Source organism: Pteropus medius, unplaced genomic scaffold (genome assembly GCF_902729225.1).
Source record: "Pteropus medius unplaced genomic scaffold, Ma_sr-lr_union100, whole genome shotgun sequence".
Taxonomy (NCBI): domain Eukaryota; kingdom Metazoa; phylum Chordata; class Mammalia; order Chiroptera; family Pteropodidae; genus Pteropus; species Pteropus medius.
The window spans coordinates 2,330,101-2,353,586 of NW_024351073.1; the positions used below are offsets into that span (position 1 = coordinate 2,330,101).

General features: G+C 37.0%; 1 protein-coding gene and 1 pseudogene across 1 annotated transcript in view; one reads left to right on the forward strand and one right to left on the reverse strand.

Annotated features, from left to right (window-relative positions):
• Window positions 1–23,486, forward strand: part of C9 (complement C9) — a 44,898-nt gene that overhangs the window by 4,247 nt on the left and 17,165 nt on the right. Inside the window, exons 2-6 of the mRNA XM_039842607.1 lie at window positions 8,862–8,967; window positions 9,356–9,500; window positions 9,758–9,905; window positions 16,783–16,921; window positions 20,737–21,018. Coding sequence (XP_039698541.1) covers window positions 8,862–8,967; window positions 9,356–9,500; window positions 9,758–9,905; window positions 16,783–16,921; window positions 20,737–21,018 — 820 coding nt within the window. The remainder of the gene's footprint in view (window positions 1–8,861; window positions 8,968–9,355; window positions 9,501–9,757; window positions 9,906–16,782; window positions 16,922–20,736; window positions 21,019–23,486) is intronic.
• Window positions 1,695–1,813, reverse strand: LOC120586434 (uncharacterized; annotated as a pseudogene).

A 23,486-nucleotide genomic window follows, 5' to 3' on the forward strand; every position in this document is an offset into this window, starting at 1 on the left:
CTACAAAGCTACAATAATAAAAGCATATATTGAAGTATGTGTCGTCGCCTCGCGCCTCAGTCTCGGTTATCGAACGTCGGATCGTCGGCTCATCATCTTCTCTCTCAAGTCATCAATCTAAAATCAAGATATCATATCAGAATCATTAATCGTCTCCATCATCAGATCGTCGCTCGACATCATTCACTGCTTGCTAAGCTTGCTGTAACTTGCTTGCTAAGCGGCGCGCAGGCGAAAAAGCGGCGGCGAAAAGGCGAAAAAGGCGAAGGCGGCAAAAGGCGAAGAAGAAGGAAAAGGAAAAAGGAAGGAAGGAAGGAAGGAAGGAAGGAAGGAAGGAAAAGAAAAAAGAAAGAAAGAGAAAAAACAAAGAAAGAAAAAACAAAGAAATTGGTCCACTTTCTTAACACCATATGCAAAAATCAACTAAATCTAGATTAAATACTTAAATGTTAGATTAAATACTTAAATACATAACACTCTTAGAAAAAACATTGGCAGTAAACTTGTTGACATCACTCTTAGCAATATCTTTTTAAATATATCTCAAGCAAAGGAAACAACAACAATAAAAAAGATAAACAAGTGAGACTACAGCAAACTAAAAAGTTTGGCACAGTGAAAGAAACCATTGATAAAACAGAAAGACAACCTACTGAATGAGAAAAGATATTTGCAACTGATACACTAATAAAGTGTTAATATCCAAAATATATAAAGAACTCATACAACTTAATACCAAAAAAACAAACAATCCAATTAAAAAATGAGCAGAGGACCTGAACAGAAATTTGTCCTGATAGTATTTAGAGATAGCCAAATGACACATGAAAAGATGATCAATATCATTAATCTTCATGGAAATTCAAATTAAAACCACAATGAGATGTTACCGCACATCTGTCAGAATAGTTATCATCAATAAATCAACAAATAACAACTGCTGGCGAGGATGTGGGGAAAAGAGAACCCTTGTACACTGTTGGGATTATAAATTAGTGAAGCCGCTATGGAAAACAGTATGGAGATTCCTCCAAAACTTGAAAATAGAGTTGCCATATGATCCAGCAATTCCACTACTGAGTATTATCTAAAAAAATAACAGCAACAACAAAAGCCACTAATTCAGAAATGTATATATATACATCCCTATGTTCATTACTAGCAATAGCCATGATATGGAAGCAACCTAGATCTCCATCAATAGATAAATAGATAAAGAAGATGTGGTATATATATACGCTGGAATATTATTCAGCAACAAAAAGAATGAAATGTTACCATTTGCATGGATGGACCTAGAGAGTATTATGGTAAGTGAAATAAGTCAGACAGAGAAAGACAAATACCATATGCTATATGTAGAGTCTAAAAAAAGCAAAATAAAGGAATAAACAAAACACATAGACATAGAGAACAGCTGATGGTTGCCAAAGGGGAGAGGGTTTAGGGAATAGGAATTTTAAAAAAATTTAAAATTTGTTTTTAAATGCTTGTTTCACCACAGCCTTGCCAGCAGGAGCTCTAGGCCAATTTTTTGACATCTGTCAATCTGAAAGGTGAAAAAAATGATAACTTTGAACAGTTTTATTTTATTTTATTTACTTTTAGGCAAGGAAACCCTTGGTTGACCACACAGATTGCAAGGACCTTGTCAGTTTACAATCCCTTATTTATTTATTTATTTTTTATTTTTATGCCTATAGCACCTGGTCTTCCTAGGTAGTCTCCCATCCAAGTACTAACCAGGCCTGACCCTGCTTAGCTTCTAAGATCAGATTGGATCAGGCTTCTTCAGGGCGTCATGGCTGTAGACATCTATGAACAGTTTTAATTTGCCTTTCTCTTACTGAGTCAGGTTGCACATCTTTCATATATTTAAAGGACTCAGGGAAGTCAGCCTCATACATAGTGCTAAAAGGCTCCCAGAACAAGTGTCTTTAGACAAACCAGCAGAACTTGGATGGCCTTTCTAACCTAGCCTTAGACGTCGTGTGCACTTACTTTAATGGCATTCTGTTCATCAAGACATTAACAAAGATCCCGTCAGCTTCAAGAAGTAGGCACATAGACCCCATGTTTGATGGGAATAATGTCAAAGAATTTGTGAACACATTTCTAAAGCACCACACCTCCTTTGACAGGGTTCTCTCACTCCCCTTCCCCAGCCCTAGGACATTCTCTAACCTCTTACCCTGATTTATTTTCCTTCACAATTCAAATGTCTTCACTGAGACTGCATGTTATATTTCCTGGTATACTCATTTATTGTATTTCAACCCACTGGAATGTAGACTTCATGGTGGTAAGGGTGTTGTCTTGTGGCCCCAGGCACTAGAACAATTCATGATACAGAGTAGACCCTCCATAAAGGTTGTTGAATGTTGGCTCTTAACAGACTTGGGGAATCAGGAAAGGTCCTGAGAAAAATTAGAGTGTTGGACACTGCTGTCATATTATGTTTCCATTTCGATGAATTGCATGAACTAAATAAACTGGTTGATCCATGGGTCAAAAATGCAGTGCTAATTAGGTAATATTTCTCCACTCAAAGGAGCTACACTGTCTTATTTATTGACAAAGAGATTTCTTCTTACAGCAGGTGTTTTCCTGCCTGAGTCTATCACAAAGTGTCCTGGGATATGAGCTGCTCCTGAGGTTTTTTTTTTTTTTTGTAAAACTGGGAACTATACAGCAGGGAGATGGGACAAGGTGTACATCGATGGTCCTTCATTTAATGCATTTCTGGCCCAGAAGTTAGACTCCCTGCTGTATTGATGTACATCATTTTGATCTAGGAAGTGACTTTCAAGCTGAGTTTGAAACACTACGAGTAGGTTTAACTTGATAAACCTTGATAAACACATTTCATGTAAGAATCCAAAAAGTGCTTTACAAATACTTCTCCACTCAGTCTAATAGCTCAGGTGGTGAGTGTCATATGTGCCCAGTCCTTGAATTATAAAAGATTATCTGCCTCGTGAGTCAAAAGGGCAAAGGGGCTGTGGAGAGAGTGTTGGATTCAGAAGGAGCTAACCAAGATCCCTCATCACCATTCTTAATATTTATGTAGTGCAAGTTTTTTGCACAGTCTCTTATTCTTTCCTAATAATTCTCTCTAGTCCTGCCTTTATTTTGCCTCTAAGTATGCAGCGAAGGTAAAACGACCAGGTGTTCACACAATTTTCAGTTTATTTTTGCCTAATTTGACATTGTTTTCGACATAAATTCAAAATATATCCAGGCAAGAATGAGGTTGTCCAATTGGTGTGCTTTACCTAGGGCTGTGACATTATATATATATATATAATATCTATCTATATATATTTTTTTCTTTTTCACTCAAATATCCTCGTTATCTCAAAATGTCTAAAAATTGTGAGACTTTTATACCCAGAAATTGTTGAGTAAGCTATGACCTTTTAGATTATTTCTGAGAGGATTTGAGTGAGTTGGAGGCAGGGGGAGGCACCATAGGGGACAAGGCAAAATTGCTGTGGATTAGGAGTTCAGAGACATAAACTCTATAAATTGTCTTGCCACTAACTGTTCAATTTTGGATAGTAATATATTTTTCTGTTTTTAGTTTCTTATCTGCAAAAGAACACTAATAATACCTACAAAATGTATCTCTCAGTGGTATAAAGGTTTAATTAGAAAATGAGCTTTGAAAATTGTCTAATAAAATTAGTAGACAAATATAAAGACTTGCTTAATCGAAAAAATATTTATTGAGTGTTATGGGCTGAATTATGTCGACCCAAAATTTATGTGTTGAAGTCCTAATTCCTAGTACCTCAGAGTGTGACCATATTTGGAGATAGGGTCTTTAAAACGGTTATTAAGTTAAAATGGGGTTATTAGGGTGGGCTCAAATCCAACATGACCGGTGTTCTCATAAGAAGAGTAAATCTGAACAGACAAGTACAGCAAAAGACCATGCTATGACACAGGGAGAAGACAGTCACCTACAAGTCAAGAAAAGGGCCCTCAGAAGAAGCTGACCCTTCAGATACCTTGATCTTGGACTTTTAGACTTCAGAACTGTGAGAAAATAAATTTGTTGTTCAAACCACACAGTCTGTGATACCTTGTTATAGCAGTCCTAACAAACGAATAAGTACACTGAGCGTAATATCTACAGGGCTGTAAGTCCTGCTCCCAGGGCAAGGGTGGGATCTGTGAGGATCTTTTTATGGAGTTAGGTTGGATCATTCAGGGAATAACTCTAAATCATGGTCTAGGAGGGCAAAAAAAAATCAAAGGCAAAGATTTGGTGCTCTGTACAAAGTCCAAAGTGTGAGTCAATCTGTAAAAAGAAAAGGAGTCCTTAAGTTAGAAACTAAGAAGGAAGAGAATTAGTGTGCATATAGTTAATCAGGGCTACTATTAATGCAAAGGATGATAGAGAACTGTCTATCAGCAATGTCATTATCATTGACACAGAGTCCTAGTCACTTATGTGTGAGACAGATGAACAGCCATTCTCATTGGCTCCTATTACTGGCCAGGTTCTAGGTTTGCCCGATACAAGAATGTAGCTCACTCTCGAGTATTTGCAGTGGGTTTTACGTCCCATAAATGATCCTCCAGTCTGTACTGTATCCTATGAAATAGTTGTTTATTGGAGAAAGACAAAGGTGTCATACCACTGGTCTGTAGGGTGTGGTTTCTAGAACCAAGGAAGTAATCATTTTAGAGGAGATCCTAAAAAAATGATGACATGATCATCTAAGTAAGTGATGAACACAAAAAAGATTGATAGGAGAAGATAATTCAGTTGAAGACAACAAGAATAATAATGGAGAAACTATAAGATATTGAAAAAATTTATAGAGACATTAATAGGTAAAGCCTAGAGTAATTCCTGAAACCGATGATAGACCAGCTCAGTGACATTTTCAGGTCAATTGTGGCTTCATCTTTGGGTACTATTGACATAATGAGCACCGCCCCCTCCCCCCACACTCACACACATTTGAATAACACCATTTCAGATTTTATGAATAGCCACTGGATATATTGCCAACCGGCATTTCTTAACATTGTCTGAACATGAGAATCACCTGGGATACCTTTTAAAAACATTGATGCCTACAGCCTATCCTCAGAAAGCCTAATTTAATTGATTTAGAATAAGGATCACAATTTTACAATCCTTATTTTTAACATCTGAGGATTATGACATGCAATCAGTGTTGAAAACCAGTGCTATAGATCATAGAAGTGAATCTGCCATTGCCCCTTGCTGAGGTCTGTCAGTTCCAGATGTGGCCATAGTTTTATGGAAAAGTCCTAGCGGAGAATTTCTCAGCCATGTGGTTTCAGATATACATGAATACTCAGACTTCCAGGAAAGTAGTTTCTTCAAAGGTTTGATAGCCTATATAATAAATTTTTTAACCTGTATTTTTAAAAGTTTGATGCTTTTCAGTCCTCCTGATTTTCTGGATGATGTAGGCAAGAGTCAGGCTTATAAAAATGATGTCTCCAATCTTGAAGCCAACCATAATGACAAGCAAGTCTCATATAAATATAATGTGGGTGGTTAACCAGGAGATCTTAACCTAGAGAAATACAGGCCTAGGACTAAGACAAGATGATCAAAAACTTTCTTCTCCTTCTTTCACTTAATTATTCATTTATTTGTTTAGAAAACATTTATTCAGCACCTGCTATGTTCTAGGCATTTGATATATGCAAGCTGAACAATATTTAAAATTTCCTTAGCTCACTGATATTTTTATCTAGAACATGAGCTCCATTAGTCTGTGGATCCTGGTTTTGTTTTATTTTATTCTGCTGTTTTGCATGCCATAATGTCTCCCATGACTAGCAAATAGTAGACAATTAATACATATTTAATAATCAATAAATGAATGGATACATGAGTGAATAAGTAAATTAATCAAATGAAATATATCATTGCAAAGGAGCTTATGATATAGGGAAATAACAAGATGCTATAAGAATATGTACACAGAACACTGAATTACATGGGAGGTTAGAGAAGTTTCTCAAGGAGAAAAAACATATTCAAGTGGTGAGTAGGAAATAACAGGTTTAAAGGCCTGAAGGCATGAGAACAAGTAGCTTATCTTGGAAATTTGAAGTTCATTGTGGTTGGAACTTAAGTGGAGATAAGCGAAGTTGAATTAGGAAGGAGATAGACTTTGTACAGCTTTCTAGACCATATGTCTTTGTTTCCTATTGCAGCTGTAACAAATTACCACAAATTGGTGGCTTAAAATAACACAAATTTATTATCTTACCGTTCTGTAGGTCAGAAGTCTGAAGTGGGTCTCACTGGGCTAAAGTTAAGGCACCAGCAGGGCAACTTTCTTTCTGGAGGTTGTAGGGGAGGATTAATTTTCTTTCTTCTTCCAGCTTCTAGAGGCTACGTGCATTTTTTGGCTTGTAGCCTCCATTTATCTTCAGCGGCAGCAATAGCCAGTGAAATCTCTCATGCTTTGAATTTCTCCTGACTCTCCTGTCTTCACTTCTCTCTGAACTACTCTTCTGCTTTTACGAGCTCACAGGTTTAGGATGAGCTGACCCAGATAATACAGGATAATCTCTTACTCACATCTGCAAATCCCTTTTCATACCAAAAAAATAATAATCATCATAAATTCTGGGGATTAGGACATGGACATGTTTGGGGGTCATTACTCTGCCTATTACACTGTTAGAATTTGAAATTTAAGAGTGAGGGGAAGCTGCTGAAAGATCTTTAGTAGGGGAATGGTATGGTCAACGTTGCATTAAAAAATAAAAAAATTATATATATATATATCCTTAACCATATATATATATATATATATATATATATATATACATATCTGGATGATTTATGGAAAGTGGATTAGAAAGAAACTATTGTCATCAAGAAGAGATGTAATGTTAGTGTAGACCAGAGAAATGTCTAAAAGAGATGAAGGATGGATGGATTTGAGAATCATTTATAAGACTGTAAACAACAGGTTTTAGTAGTTGATTAGAAATGGAAGATGAGCATGAGTGATGCAGGATAAAACAAATAACACCCAAATCACTGGTTAGGGTGACTGCATAAATGAAAGTGCTGTTTACCAAGATAATAAATGCAGGGGAAGGAGCAGCTTTGAGAGAAGAGGAAAAATAATGAATTTGTTTTGGAATACATTGAGTTCAATGAGCCACAAAGACATTCAAATGCAGATGTCCAATTGGGAGTTACACCCAAGAGTTTAAAGTTCAGAAAAGAAGTCTAGACTGCAGACTTATCTCTGGATGTCCTTAGCATACACTCAGAAACCAAAGCCCTAGGAAGCATTAGAAGCGTGTGAGGGTAAGTGGGGGGATTCGAGGACAGGACCTAGAGGCAAAAACAGCATTTCAGAGACTATCAAAGGAGGAGGAACCTGCACAGGAGAGGAGAAAAGGGCAGAGGAGAAAGAAGAAACAAGAGAAATCTAGTGTCATTCAGTCTAAGGGAAGAGAGTGTTTTAAACAGCAAGAGTTGTCAACTGCATTGACCTCTGGGAAGAAGTCAATAAGATAAGGACTGAAAGGAGCCAAGTGAGCCACCTGGAAGTCATTGCTGACTTTGGCAAGAGCAGTGTCCTTGAGGCAGTAGGATTGAGCAGTGATTGGGAGGTAATGAACAAGGGACCATGGTGCAAACTACTATTTCAAGAGAGATGGTTCAAAAGATCAGAGAATTTGGGTAGTAGTTAAAGGAGCATGAAGGGTTAAAAAAGGAGATGAGACTATTTTTATTTTGGAGGGGAGAGAAATATAAATGTTTGTAGTATTCCTTTAAGTGTCATTGCGAAGGGAGGTGGGAATAGCCGAAAGGAAATGTAGAACTCAAAAAGAGTGTTTTATTTGCTTATCCATCTCTGCTTGTTTATGTTTAATGTCAAAGACTTGAACGCATTATATTACAAATGAAAAGGAGTTGATAATGAGGGAGCATTTTAAATGGAGGAGATATTCAATTGATCAAGGTCTCAAAGAAGAGCTCGAATCTATAGCCTATGGACGGTTGGGTTTTACCTAGTCACTCTTCTAGAGTAAGAGGATGCACTGTAAAAAAGAGAGGTTCCAGGTCAGGAAAGTGGGAGCAGGAAGTTCATAGGATTCTTGTTTGGTGGCTTGTTTGGGTTCTTTTTTCCTTCCTGCCATCGAATGAGATAATAATCCAAGTTGGTGTTGCAACCAGAAGAGATCCAAATGGTGAACCAAGAGAGAAAGAAAAGTTCAAAGCCAAGAAAGCGCTGCTGAGTATTGGGTGTGGGGGAGAAAGGGAAGGCTATAGTGCCAAGATATATGATGTTAAAACCCAGAAAGATGAGGAATAAGTTCTGAAGTGGAATGTGAAGTGGTAAGTCTTCCAGTTTAAAACATTCAGAATGCAGGGGTGGGAAAGCCTGATTTATAATGTGCTTCCTTTAGGAGTGGCTGGGCTGGCTGGCTTAAATTTGCAAGAGAACTAGGCAACTCCAGGCTTTGCCACACTGTTGGGAGTGGTACAAACTGAAACAAGGTAGCTTCAATGAGTTCACAAACTAATTGTAAATATAAGGCGAATCAATGTACAACACTTAGCAGGACACCTGGCTACATTTCCTCGTCACCGTCATTATTGTTGTTATTAGGCTGAAAGTTAAATTATAATTCAGTACAAGAATTAAACAAAAAGATGTGTTAAAAATACAAAATAGTATGTGATCAAATGTTAATGAGAGATATAGTCAAAAGGTAAGTAGTATGATCTGGAAAGAGGACAAGTAGTAAATAAATTAAATGGGTTTGTGAAGACTTCTTAGAAACTGACGCACATAATGGTCATTATAAGTTGACATGTTCTATTATCTTAGTTATGTCTCAGGGGCAGAACAAAAGAGTGGCACGCCATTGCCCATAGACTGCAGAATGAGCCCCTGGAGTGAATGGTCGAAATGTGACCCTTGCCTGAAACAAATGGTAAGCATTCAATGCTTTTCTCTGCTTACATCTCCAGATGGAAATTATTGACAACATCCGCAGGGAAATGACTAATAGTCAGGGAGCCCGCAAGTGAGTTGCAAACTGAGAAGGAAAGCTAAATATGTAAATGGATATGTCTGACCTTGCTGGGAAACCTAAATGTGACATGATATACTAAATGAGTGTCCATCTTCTGTAGAAGAGACGGCCAACCTTAGAATGTGAGGTGTTACTTTAAGTAACATTCGTGATTGCTTTTATGGCCTCCATCTTAAAACCATGGACTCACGTGCGCTTGGAGGGCTGCAGTGGTGTGGGTGCAATTTTAGCTCATAATCCCTTTTTGGCATTAGACATTCTAACATTTTCAGCTGGTTTTGTGCAGTTTCGCTCAAGGAGTATTGTGGTCTTTGGACAATATAATGGGAAAAAGTGCCTCGACACTGTGGGAGAAAGACAGCAGTGTGAACCCACAGAGATCTGTGAAGATGAGGAGGATGACTGTGGAAAAGACTTTAAATGTGGTACAGGTAATTCTCTCACTCTCACTGATCATTGTGGGTTTCTGTGTGCACTTGTGGGTGAAAAAGAAAGACATATGCTTCTAGACACTCATGTTTCCAAGTGTGAAAGGGGCCTGCAAGTAGACCATCTATATATTCTGTACAAAAAAGTAAAATGTATGTGTGTTCTCTCTCCTCCAGCATTAAATTGCATTTCATAACTTCGGAAAGAGAGAGAAAACTTGGCATGAGACATACAGTGTCTTTCCTGATTTTGATTGCAGGCAGGTGCATAAAGAGGCGACTTCTGTGTAATGGCGACAATGACTGTGGAGACTTTACAGACGAAGATGATTGTGAAAGTGATCCCCGCCCCCCTTGCCGCGACAGAGTGGTGGAAGAGTCCGAGCTAGCACGGACAGCAGGCTACGGGTCAGTATTCCACTTGACTGTTCTAGAGGAGAATGAGTGAAAATGATCTCTATCTATCTGTCCCGCCATGCTGGAGTGGTAGAAGTTTCACATTGGTAGGAAGAGTAGCTGTGGGGCTGTATTCTGTTTGAATTATGTTTGAGCTTGAAAGGGAGTAAGTGCTGAAGAAATATCTCAGGATAATTTGGACAAACTGCCCGACCTCAGTGGGTGTCTGTAGAATGGTCTAGACTATCAAGATATTAGTTGATTACTTCTGAGTTCAGTAGAAGATGAAATAACTCATTTATGAACCTCTGGAAGACAATAGCAAGGTTGAAATGACATGTTAGCATTTGAAATTGGTCTGGCAATTCCATTCAAATGTTTGAATTACCAGGAAGACTATCTTCCATTGAAACTTCTCCTGGATCTATACCTGGTTATAAGTTCTCAGGAGGTTCCAGCATTCTGAAGTTGTTCCAAAAGGAATGGGACAAAGGAAGCAATTCTGATGCCAGCTGGTGATGGTGTTGAGACTATGGTTCTCATTTCAGAGCTGAAGTTTCACTCATTTTCCATACAAAACATAGGGGCTCTGGCCAAGAAGGCTGGGATGAAAAGTCAGACAGTTTAGGACAGAATAGAGACCATTTGTAGATCTGTGCTCCAAGAGTTGTGAAAATGACACAGGCCGGAGGTGCTGTTCTGTTCTGTTCCCTGTAGTCAGAGGACATTCCACAGATGTCCATAGCATAGTCTCCATTAGTTGTTCTGAACAGTAAGGATGTTTGGGTGGATTTGTTGGTAAATTGTCGCCAACAGAGACATAGTTGTTTCCCCATCCAGTAGTAGATTGACAAAGATTGCATATGGTCCTATTTCACCACCAGAATGCAACATGTCTCTTCATCTTCATCATCCCAGTGCCTGAATCATAGTAGGTGCTTAACAAATACTGATGGGTGAATAAATAGGTGAATTAATTAACTAATAAAGATAAATGCTTTCTAAAATAGTGTCCATTGACATCAGGTGAGACTGAAACTGGAACCCTAGAAAGAAATTCAGGTTTGGGACTCCAGTCCTGGGAACAAGGTTAGGGACAGGAAAAAAGATGGGGGTGGTGGTAAGACTAAAGCTGACGGAGAAACTGAGGTCATGGTTCTCAACCAGAGATGATTTCCCTCCCAAAGGGACACCAGGCAACGTCTGAGGACCATTTTGATGGTCGCGACTGTCGGGTATAAAGATGGGTGGAATGAGGGAGCATGCTGACATCCAGTGGGTGGAGGCCCTACAATGCGCAGGACAGCCAGATCCAAACTGTCAATAGTACTGAGGCTGAGGAACCTTACATTAAGGAGCTGGATAGCTCTTAAAGGAGGACTTCTGTAAAAATGGAGGTGTCTTCTTTCTCTGAGCCAGGCCAAACTTTCACTTCTTCAATCATATAAGAAAAAAATTTCACGATACCGAGAGCCAGGCACCATATAAAGAAAGCATTTTTATACACCTTTTATTCACTTTATAAAATCTTGTCTAAGCAGCTTTCAGACATTACCCAGAGTGCCTTTAGCCTTAAGCCTAAAGGTAGAAATATTGAGTCAAATGGATGGTCTTGGGCCCCAAACTCAGCAGGCTCTCTTAATAATTGGTGAAAATGACATGGGAGTTGTCCAAAACTGTATAACCAGATCACAGCATGCTCCAATGAGCTCTGACTCTTTCTGCTTTTCTCAGGAAAAGGCTATGAGTCTGTAGTCACAGCCTATTATTACTTTATTTTGCTTTATTTGGGATCCAAGAAACAGTATTTCCCCTAATCTAAACAAAATTACATATATTATGTATTCTCGCTTAATGCAAATTTACATCTTGTTTTACAGTGAAAAGATACAGAAATTTCAGCCCATTTAGCTGAAAAACAATTCATAATCTATCGGTTTCCTTTGTTTGGAGAAAAGAAAACTTGTTATATAGCGTTTGCCAGAGTGTTTCATACTGAGGCATCCCAGAGAGTCAGCTAACACTTCTTAAATACCTCATGCTTACCAGCTGGTAATAGGGAAGGTCACAGGTCTAAGCCTTCAGCAAGGAAGCTGGTGGGGCCCTAGCTATGGGGAAAGGTTGGCTTCAGAGGTGGAAAATGAGGTAGGCCTTGATAAACTCAGTCCACCGACATTTTTTGTTATAGTCCACATTACTATGAGTGAAAACCTATAACTAATTTAGCCTTCATAAAACCTATTCTTTGACAGCTTTCATTTGCATAAAACTTTAAACTTTTCAAAATCTTTTTGCACATTTCTTCTCTATAGATTTTCATAATAATCCTGTAAGATTGATAAGGGAGGTACTATATTTTACACATGAGAACTGAGTGAAATAAGGCCCTTTGGCTCATTAGTTTCTAGCAGAACTAAAACCCACGTTTCTCTGACTTACATAAATCTATACTTTTTTTTACCATGCCACTTACCTTTTCCTGCTGCCACATGCCCATCACCACCACATCACTATAAAACCCTTAAGTCAACACCTTGACTTCAAAGCAAAACTAACTTTAGAAACTAAAACTCAAGTAGTTTTTATTACCCAAATATTTGAATTAAGACTATACATGAGTAATATAAATCAATTAATATTTAAGAAGATGTTTCAAAATAACATGCTTTATTATATTTATGATATTCTTTAATACCGTTAATATTACATAGTTATTTACTATGCATCTTTATTACTATATCAGGGGCTATGGGACTATATTGAAATAGAGATAATAGACTTAAACATCCTAACCATAGCAACATGCCTATAAACTGCTTCTATGCCATCCAATCTGGAAAACCTCAGCAAGTCTTACCAGTAGTCATATCTAGTCAGATTCTTTAACACATGAAAGTCAAAAGTACTCATAGTAGTTAATTTATCCTTTTTTTAAATTTTTTTATTTGAAGGATTCTCATTTAAATTCTTAAGCCAGGAGAATTTACTTGTATCACAATGTTTCAGCCTCTTGTCTTGTAGATATCTGAGATTCTCCAGAAGTGTTTAGAGAATCCTCCCAACCCATCTTGTGCTCATTGAAAAAACATAAATCTGAACCAGTTGCAAATGATGTACAATATTCAAGGAATTATTTTGTGTGTGTGATCTAAGCATAACACCACTTCTGTGGAAAGACCTTTCTCTTCATTTTACCTGGTAAATTGGAACTGCCTGAGGTTCTAGATGCAGGTGTGAAAACAGGCATCTCCAAATGCTGCCAAAGAACACATGGTTTTTATTATTATTATTATTATTTTATTTATTTTTTTTATTTCCCAGGCAATGACATTTGATCCCTGAGAAGTTTTCATGTTTCTTGGCAGAAAAAAAATTGGCTCATTCTAGACTAGACTGGCTGTCTCTGTAGTAGTGGAACCAAATCAAAAGTTTTGAAATATTTCTTCCTTAGTTGTGCTTTAGACTGTGGATCAACTTCATTGTAACTTTCCAGATGGGTCCAGCCAATTGGTCAACTTGCTGATCCATAAAATAATAATCTTCAAACTGTGGTATGCAAACCATCGGGTACAAAAAGACTCTACAAGGGGGAGATAGGTATGTTTTGCAATAAAATCTTCCTCAACTATTAGTTGCTGAATTAATCTGTCTAATTTATAGTAAATCCTCAATTCTATATATATATATTTTTCATAAAATTGATAAGCTTGACAACTCAGTGACATATAAGTTGTCAAGCCCATTTTCTTTTCTCACCTCCCCTTTTATAATCATCTAACTCCCACTTTCCAAAAGAAGAGTACACCCCTCATCCATCTCACATTTTATGGTGGGATGTTAAAACCAAGAAACAACTCCAAATGTTCATACCCAATTGGATTCTTAACACTTTGTAGGTCTAACAGTCTCAAATTCTTTTTGTCAACAACATTAAAGATGTCCTAATCAATTGGCAGATAATGAACTATAAAAATGAGTTTTGATGAAAGACTAGTATGTGATCTTTTTTGGCATAAAACTCAGAAGGTCAAAGAACTGAGTGACATTGCTATGACAAAATTCCTTCTTATCTACTTATTTATGTGAGTGAAGTTTCTCAGCATTTACTTCTATAAAAATGGAAAGTAAAAATAAAATTGATACTGAACCTTACCTTTTCCTAGCAAAGCAATAGAAATAGTCATCCATGAATGCAGAAACTAATCAATTAATTTTAAAGAAGAAGCCCCATTCATTTCAGTGAGAGATACCCTTCAATAAAATTTCACTTATATTTATTAACTATTTTTAAATGTATAATATATTTAAATATATTACTAATAATTATAACTCAACCTAGAAGAATTTTTTAAATACTTTGACCTTGTGGTCAAAGAATATTTAATATTTAAAATTTTTCAACGAATACCTTTTTGGTACAGAAAAGTATGACAAGTAATCAATTAAAACTTTCAAGCATAAAATGAAATTATATTAAGTTAAAATTCCATGGTGAAAATGGAATAGAAATATGGATTTAAGAATGAAAAGGAGGTAGGGGCATATGAGAAATCTCTGTATCTTCTGCTCATTTTGCTGTGAACCTAAAATTGCTCTAAAAAATAGTCCAATAAAAAAAGAATAAAAAAGAGTGCTATAAAATGTCCAGCTATTAAAGAATAATAAACATTTGATACCCACAATCACTACTGCATTTATACACCACTGGATTTATTTTTTAAATAGGCAAAATAATTATATTTTAAAGTGTAAATATTTACTTCATACTAGAAAATTATATCCTTTGTAACTACTTAAACGTAAGACGAAAAATTTGAAATGTCAAACTAAAACTGTGCTGGGAGGCTTAGTTTCTCAAAATTTTTTATAGAGTAAGTAGACAAGCAGAAATTCTAAAGACTACTATCTAAAAACACACCAAACACGTTTCCATCTTCAGGCTTTTGCACACAATATTCCTCCCACCCCATTCCTTACCTTCTGCCCTCCTTGAGTCTCATCTTTCAAAATGTAAATCAAATTCTACTGCTTAAAAAAAATCTTTTTTTATGAGCCTGCCTTGGGGGGTTGCGGGGGAGGGTCTCTTCTTGTTGGGAACCTGCTCAGCACTTAACCAAACCATTCATTTGGCACGCATATTCTTCCTTGGACTATTGTTTTTAAATTGGTGGTTGTGTGTCTAACTCTCTAACTTAAATATGATTTTTGTGAGATCAAAGACTGTGCATTAACCGTTTTAATATTACCCACTATTGATGACAAACGCTATGCTACACATAGATATAGTAATCACGTAAGAGTTAATCATCGTTATAAACAAAGATTAATATCAGTGTTCACTGAAAGTCAAGAGGTACTCTGTTAATGTAGATATATGGAAAACAAGTTCACTATGGAATAAAGAAAATGTACTTAGATTCTTGTATACGAAACAAACACAGATCATCTATTTCCAATATCCTACTTCTTTGTATAAAAACCTTAGTAATACAAAAAAAATATATTGATTCCTCACATTACAGATGCGGGGTGGGTGAAGAATTAAAGCAAAAATTTTAATCTACCATGAATGATAAGATATTTAAGAAAGTAAACCAGGTATAAAATGTTTCTTTTTTTTCTTTCTCATTTTTATTCTGGTTACTAAGTCTAATTTTTGGCCATTGATTAGAATTACAAGGCCACAGCATTTATCATGAAAGGTATTTGTGGCAGGGCAAGATGTGAGAAGTGATTTATTCTGTAGTCAGCCTTGAGCAAGATATTTCCAAATGAGTTTCTTAACTTGCCTCCCACTGAAGTTGAGCTATAACGTTCATTTTCTTTGTAGGTTCAAAGCTTATTAAAAATGTGCTGTTTATAGGAAGATGTTATTTTTAACTAACCCACTGGCAATAGGATACCCTTTTAATGATTTTTTTCTGCATTAACAATGGGTTGACAAATTGCTCTCGAAATCAACATCTGAATTTGTAATCCAGCTCGTGAGAGTCAGGAATGTGGTCTAGAGCAATGGAAGAGTTTATGTTTTTGTGTCAGGCTGAGTTATAGATGTGAGGATCAAACCTCCATTTTGGCTTCCCTGGCCTGGGGCCATTTATTCCTTGTACAGTCTAGACAGCAATGACTGTTCTCCTTATTAACAAAGGTGAACTTCACAAAGAACAAACTGCTTTTTGTCCAAATATTGTTTTTAGGTCTACAAATCAAACTCAACTTTTTTTTTTTTAAGCTAAGCAAGATTCTTATTTCTGAATTAAAGCTTGCCAAATAAAAATATTTTCCTAAGAGAAAAAAGTAGAATTTCTGAGAATGCCTTACTGGGATGCTAAAACTTTTGAGTTCCTCTTGGAAACATGGGAATAATATAAGCATGGAGGGAATAAAGTTCTTGACAGGAAATGAGACAACTGGAAGACAAGGCTTAAGTTTAGAGAGAATAAAAGAAAAAGAGCTCCGATGTTGATTCATAGATTAAAAATTACATGCATATGTTATATGCATTCCACCACTACCCCCCCTCCCCAGGTGCTCTGTTCTCAAATAATTTAAATAGGTCATATTACAGCACTAGGTTGGCTAAGAGTTAAAGCAATGGAGTTAAGACTCTAGGAGACAGATGGCCCTTTGCTTCTTACTTATTGCATTTCTTTCATTGTTCTCTCAACAGTGTCCTAATTGCCTAAAAAATTTATAAGGCCTTTCTCAGATATGCTTTCTGCCAGAGACACAGAGAGGAGGGAGGTGAATAGGCTTCTGTTCCTGATTACATCACACACATATTGGGTGATGAGAACATGAGCGGAAACTCTCTCTTTTCCCAGCTAGAGGGTGGCTTTGCACTAGCTCCTGGCATGTCCTTACGTGGTTGTCCTCTGTTCATTCTCAGGATCAACATCTTAGGGATGGTTCCCCTAACCTCACCTTTTGACAATGAGTACTACCATGGACTCTGTGACCGCGTTCGAGATGGAAACACCTTGACCTACTACCGAAGACCCTGGAACGTGGCTACTCTGGCCTTTGAAGTAAGTCACCTCCGAAGAAAACACATTGTTCCACTTTTAGTTGAAAGTTGTTTTAACAAGTTTAATACTAAATAATGTGAAAAAATCAGTATAATAAGAATGTAATGTGAATATAAGATCGACTTATAGATGAGGAATTGTAACTTGGATCTCCTTAGAAAATATACTGTAGTCTATAATCAACCCACAGTAACACACACCTAGTGATAGAGTTTTGGCAAATACATAGACTCCATAAAAAGAATCATCTCAGGTTCTGATAAAACTAAAAATTAATTTAGTGCTGATTTAAGAATTGCGAACACTGCTTTCATGCTGTTTAAACTCAGTTTTTGCTAGCCTACCAATGAAAAACAATCTTCACATTTGTTTTACTTCAATATTCCCCCTTGTAAAGCCTGCTAATGTGAGAGGCTATTTTCACTCACCTCAGACCCCTCTAGTTTTTGTGAAACTATTTCTCAAAGTGATTTTTCCTCTATACAATGCTACCCCAAACTTACCACCTTCCTGAAAGTCACATGAATTCTCTAGAACCATCCACAAACTGGACTCACCCCCTATTCGAAGGATTAATATTTATCATCTTTAGAGATATCTTCTTTGGTCTAAGCAAAATATAATTAAGGGAAATAATTTTGCTTATTCTAAACCAGGAGCTAAAATATTGTTTCTTTAGATTAGTCTCATTGTTGACAAAGTCCTTCATTATTGTTGTCACTCCCAGCAGTTTGAAAAACATACATACTTTTAAATAAGTGGAGTTAATATTTCTTTTATTTCTAACAATGTTGTAATCAGTCCCTACTCGTTGCAGCCTGAAGTGATCATGCTCTCCCATTAATGCTAAAGATGTGAGGATCAAACCTCCATTTTGGCTTCCCTGGCCTATTTGACTGGCATCTTTCTCTCATGTGACCACATTGTCATATTTTTTGTATCTTCAAGTTCAGAATAGAATCACTTTCTCATAAATCTCAAGGAACATTTTTAATTATTGATCTTTCCTCATCATGCCAGGTTCACCTTCTTTAAGCACATTTTTTGAAGGGAAGACGTTGCTCTTTCCAAAAAGTATTATACGTGTTCTACTTCTTAAAAAAGAATAGACCAAAGATAAGATGACCTTTATCATTGCTGATGGAAGAAATGTTGCTGTTGTATTGTTTTATTTTGTTTTTAGTTCTCAGGACTACATCGTACAGTTGTCCTGTCTTCATCGCTGTGACCAGACTCTTAGCTTCTGTAAAGGGGTAGTAACTGGTGAGGGGTTGGGGTGCTTGTCCAAGACTGATCTCAAAACCACATTTGGAGTAAGCACATGGTTTTCCCTTATCTACAACCCTGGAAACAAATGTGCTTCCTCACTCAGAATGTTTTGGATTTTACAAAGGTGATGTGGTGCTATTACTTACACCTCCGGGGGAGTGAGGAGCAGCATTCTATAATCAAACACATGAATACTGCTGCAGCAGAATTAACCCATGTTTACACAAAGTGGGAGAAATGAAGACTATCAATAACTATCTGTCAGATTAATGCCTCCAAATGAGTTTTGGCATCAAGCTTATAAAAAAGCAGATAGGGATTGTGAACCTGAGTATTTATTTAGTGCCATCTGAGGAAGAGTGCCAATGGAGTTGACATAAGGCTTACTAAAGTCCCCAAATTGACTCCTTGGTGCTACTACTCTTGGTACTCTCCTTATGCTAATCTGTCATGGTCACGGAAAGCAAATAGCCAAACTTGTTTGCACTCAGTAAATATTAATTAGTATCATTAGCTATATTGGATCTGCATATTAAATCGAATAAATTTTTATTTGCATCTACTACTGTGTGCCAGGTGACACTATAGTGGGATGTGGATAAGACAGACATGGTCCCTGACTTCTTGGCATTTATCGTCTGCAGGCCTATTAAATAAGCAATTATAAAAGGGAATAGTTTTTCATTTTGCTTTATTTTAAAAGAAGAGCCATGAGAGCTTATAGAAAATGGATTGTTAGTCTGTGGGATCAGGCAAGGCCTCCCTAATGGTTAAGCTAAGACTTGAAACGGAAGTATGAATTAACCAGGGCAAAGGGTATGGTATGTATGTATGTGTCGGGGGGAGAGCGAGAGAAATGTATGTGTATGAGTGTGCATAATGTTTGTATTACGGGAGGATGATTGGGTGCTAGAGAACATTCCAGAAAGTATAAAAGGGCCCTGTGGTGGGAAGAAGCATAGGCTGTGGAAATACAAAGGTGGCCAGAGGGCTTGAGTACAGTCAGGAGAGGTTAACTTGAAATAAGTCTAGTTTAGACTTTATCTATAGGCAGTGGGAAGACTTCGAAAGATTTTAAGCATGGAAGTGACATGTTTAGGTTACTCTTCCCCCTTTATATTGAGCGCTCTCCCCAGTATGACTTGCCTTAAAGAAAATTATTCACATTTCTGTCTTTCCCATTAGATGGTAACATTAGGTTGTCTTTCTCAGCCTGTTAGAGCTGCTATAACAAAACACCAGAGACAAGCAAACTTAAAAACAACAGAAATGTATTTCTCAGAGTTCTGGAGGCTGGAAGTCTGAGATAAGAGTGCTAGCATGGTCACGTCTTCTAGGATGCAGACTTCTCATTGTGTTCTCACATGTTGGACAGGGCTAGGGAGCTCTGTGGGGTGGCTTTTATAAGAGCACTAATCCCATTCATGAAGTCTCCTCCCTGAGACCCCACCCCCTACCACTATCACATCAATGTTAGGATTTCAACATCTGGATTTATGGGGGACATAAGATTTCAACATCTGGATTTATGGGGGACATAAGATTTCGACCATACCATTCCCTATGCAGAACAGTCACCCAATGCATGTTGCTGAATCTAGTCTCTGGCACTAACTGAAAGGATGGATGTTCCTTCCCAGATGAAAGAGAATTACAGTCTCTTTCAAGAGTACCTCTAGAAAGAGCTTAACCATTAAAATTAACAATCCTCCCTTTGATATCTGACAATAGCCAACTTGGAAAGGAATATTTTAATTGAAATTTTTAATTTTTAACTAGGTTGCTTAGTTCAGTTTTTTTAAATGCAAAAATAAATGTGGGGGGAAAAATTAAAAAGTCCAAACAGCATAATAGATTATACAAGGAAAAATGTTCCCACTCCACATTCCCATTTTATAGTTCTCCTTCTCAAAGGCAAACACTGTCTGTGGTTTTTCTATATTTCCAGTAATTTTCTATGCACATAGAAAGCATTTGTTTGTTCGTTTGTTTGTTTTTACAGGCAGTAGAGCGTAAAGGTTAAGTCTTGGCCTTTCTACTTAAATTAATTAACATATATGAAATAAACAAAACAGTACCTGGCCCATAAGCCCTCAGTAAGGATTAGCTTTATCATTTCCTACGTTCTCTTTTTTCTGTTACACAAGTGGAAGTATATTGTGCATCTGTTATGCAACTTGCTTCTTAATTATTAACATATTAACTTTTGAAAGCTTGCTATATTCTAAGTCCATCATATTTATTATCGCATTGAACCCTCCCAACCACTTTTGTAGAAAGTATCCCTATTTTATAGACTAGGAATCAGACTAGGTGTAGAAAGGTTATTGTACAATGTCCTCCAACTTATGAAGTCTGTATTTGAACTCCAGTAGTCTCATCTCAGTGCCTTCATTCTTAACTCCTTTGCTCTCCTTCCAAATAATTGTGTGTGTGTGTGTGTGTGTACTGCACGCAGGCGCCAGTGGTTGGGTGGGGCGGTTCTGTGTTTATTTTGGGTGGTTTTTGTATGCTGTTTTTAACAACACTTTGTTATTCTCTTTTAGACCAAAGTTGATAAAAATTTCAGAACTGAACATTATGAAGAACAAGTTGAAGCATTCAAAAGTGTCATGAAAGAGACAACATCAAATTTTAATGCAGGTGTATCTCTAAAATTCACACCTACTGAAGCACTTGGGCTCTGTAAAAGTAGACAGAAAGGATGCCTTGAAGAAGCAGAAGTTCCAGAGAATAATACTTCCCAAGTAAATGCTGAGGGCTCATTTCGATTTACATATTCCAAAAATGAAATTTACCAACTGTTCTTGTCACATTCTTCTAAGAAGGTAAGACTAAACACTTCATGTGGAGAATATAATGGGATGTTTTGTAAAGTAATCAAACCCCTTCTTTTAAGTTTAAGTGTTTAGAGCAGATCGAGCTCATAAGAGAGAAAAAAACTAATAGTCAGCAAATTCTCCAATATGTAGCTAGAAGGTGAGAAAGAAGAATGGTAACTGGAGAAAAGTCTTATATAGGATTTAGCAGCAGTAAGTGGGTGAGATATTTGGTTGTAGTGAATAGAGAACAAGTGTATTAAGAATTCAGAGTGTACTTTTGGACTGAGACTGTAGTAATATGCTTAAATTTATACTATCTTCAGAATTACAATGAAAAAGCATACTGAGTAATTTTGGTAATTCATTGCAGTGCCTTAGGATGATGGCCATTTATTTACTATAAAGTGTGTCTCTAAGGTAATATGCTATGAAATTGTACACATTGCATATGAAATTGGCCTGCTTACTTTATAATCATACCTTTAATTTGAGACTTTGAAAATATGTTTGTTTTTTAATACTTAAGCCAGATTTAAAAGTTTGTTTCAGCACCTTTGGAACAAATATAGAATATACTTTCTGTAATCAGTATGATGCTAGTAAAATGCTCATTCTTTCTTTTCTGGTAGCAGAGTCATCTATTTAAATACCCTTCTCCCACTTTAAAAATAATAATAATTCACTCTTAGTAGATATGTTATGCCTAATTTTATAATTTTTATGAGTCCATACATTGCCTATCTAGTCATATGAATATCTACCTAAAGTATGCCATTCGAAAATTCTTTAAGTCATTCAACAAACACTTAATTTGTGGACTGCTACATGGTCAGGCACTGCTCCCGGAGCTTACAATCCATTTGTGAACCAAACTAACAAAGATTCCTGTCCACATCGAGCTGGATGATCAGCATGGGGAGATAGACAAAAACAATAAACAGAATAGCAAAAAAAAAAAAAAAAAAAGAAGCTATGTAGTATTTAGATCAGTGTTATGGAGTAAAATGAAAAATAGAATAACATGAGGAAAGTTGAGAGTGCTGGGCAGATAGCAGTATTAAAAAGGAAGTTCAGGGTAGGCTTCAATGAGAAGATAAGGTCAGAGCAAATATTTGAAGGAGAGAAGATAGCCAAATAGTTATATATAGGATGATATATCTGGCAGAAGGAACTTTTAGAGACAAATTTCTAAGATGGGAACATACCTGCCCATTGGGCCAAAGTGAACCAGGAAAAGTTAGAGAGGTTACCTTGAACCAGAGCATGAAGGGCCTCACAGCTTATTCTAAGAGTTTCCTTTTCCTCTGAGTAACATGAGAGGTCACTGGAATGTTTTTAATAGAAGATTCACATCCTCTAATACATTTTAAATGATTACTCTTAGCACTCTATTGAGAAAAGCTTATGGGAGTTAAGAGCAAAAGCAAGACATTTCATTAAAAGTCATTGCAGGAATCCAGGTGAGAGATGATGGTAGTTCAGACAAGATAGTTGTAGAATCAAACACGATCCAAGGTTTTAGGTCTGAGCAACTGGAAGGATGGCATCGCTATCAACAGAGATGGGGAAAATTTCAGGTAGAGCAAATTTGGAAAGAACACCAGTGGTTAAGTTTTAGTTAGATTAAGGTTGAGATGTCTATTAGTCATCCAATTGGAGATGTCAAGTAGAAAGTAGTGTTATGATTCTGGAATTTGGTAAAGAGTTCTGGGCTTGAGCTATTAATTTGGGAGTTGTTGATATATAGATGGTGCTTAAAGTCATAGGGTTTGGTGAGACCACCAACAATGTTAACGTAGACAGAAAAAAATGAAGATGAAAGACTAAACCCAAGGAATTTCAATAAAAAGAGGAGGAACCAACAAAGAAAAGCAAGATGTGGCCAGTGTAATATTCTAGAACAGGAGTCCCCAACCCCTGGGCCACAGACCAGTACCAGGCCACACAGCAGGTGGTGAGTGGAGGGCAAACGAGCAAAGCTTCATCTGTATCTGCAGCCACTCCTCAGCGCGAGCATCACCGCCTCAGCTCCACCTCAGATCATCAGGCATTAGATTCTCATAGTAGCATCTGTCCCTGGTGCCAAAAAGGTTGGGGACCACGGCCTTAAAACCTTGCTACTCAAAGTGCGGTCCATGGACCAGCAGCGTCTACATCACTGGAAATCTAGAACTTCAGACTCTACTCTAGACCTACTGAATCAAAATTGCATTTAACAAGATTCTCTAGGTGATTTTTTTCACATTTTACAGTTTGAGAAGAATTGCCTTGGAAGATAAGAAAAGACACTATCAAGGAGAAAAGAGTGATGAACTGTGTCAAGTGTGCTAATATGTATGTCAAAGAAGATGAGGACTAAAAAACAAGTGCTGGCTTTAGCATTTTGAAGATCGTTGGTGACCACACAGGTGGATACAACAGTCAAAACTCATGGAACTATGTGCTTAAAATCTTTGCATTTTTATTGTATGCAA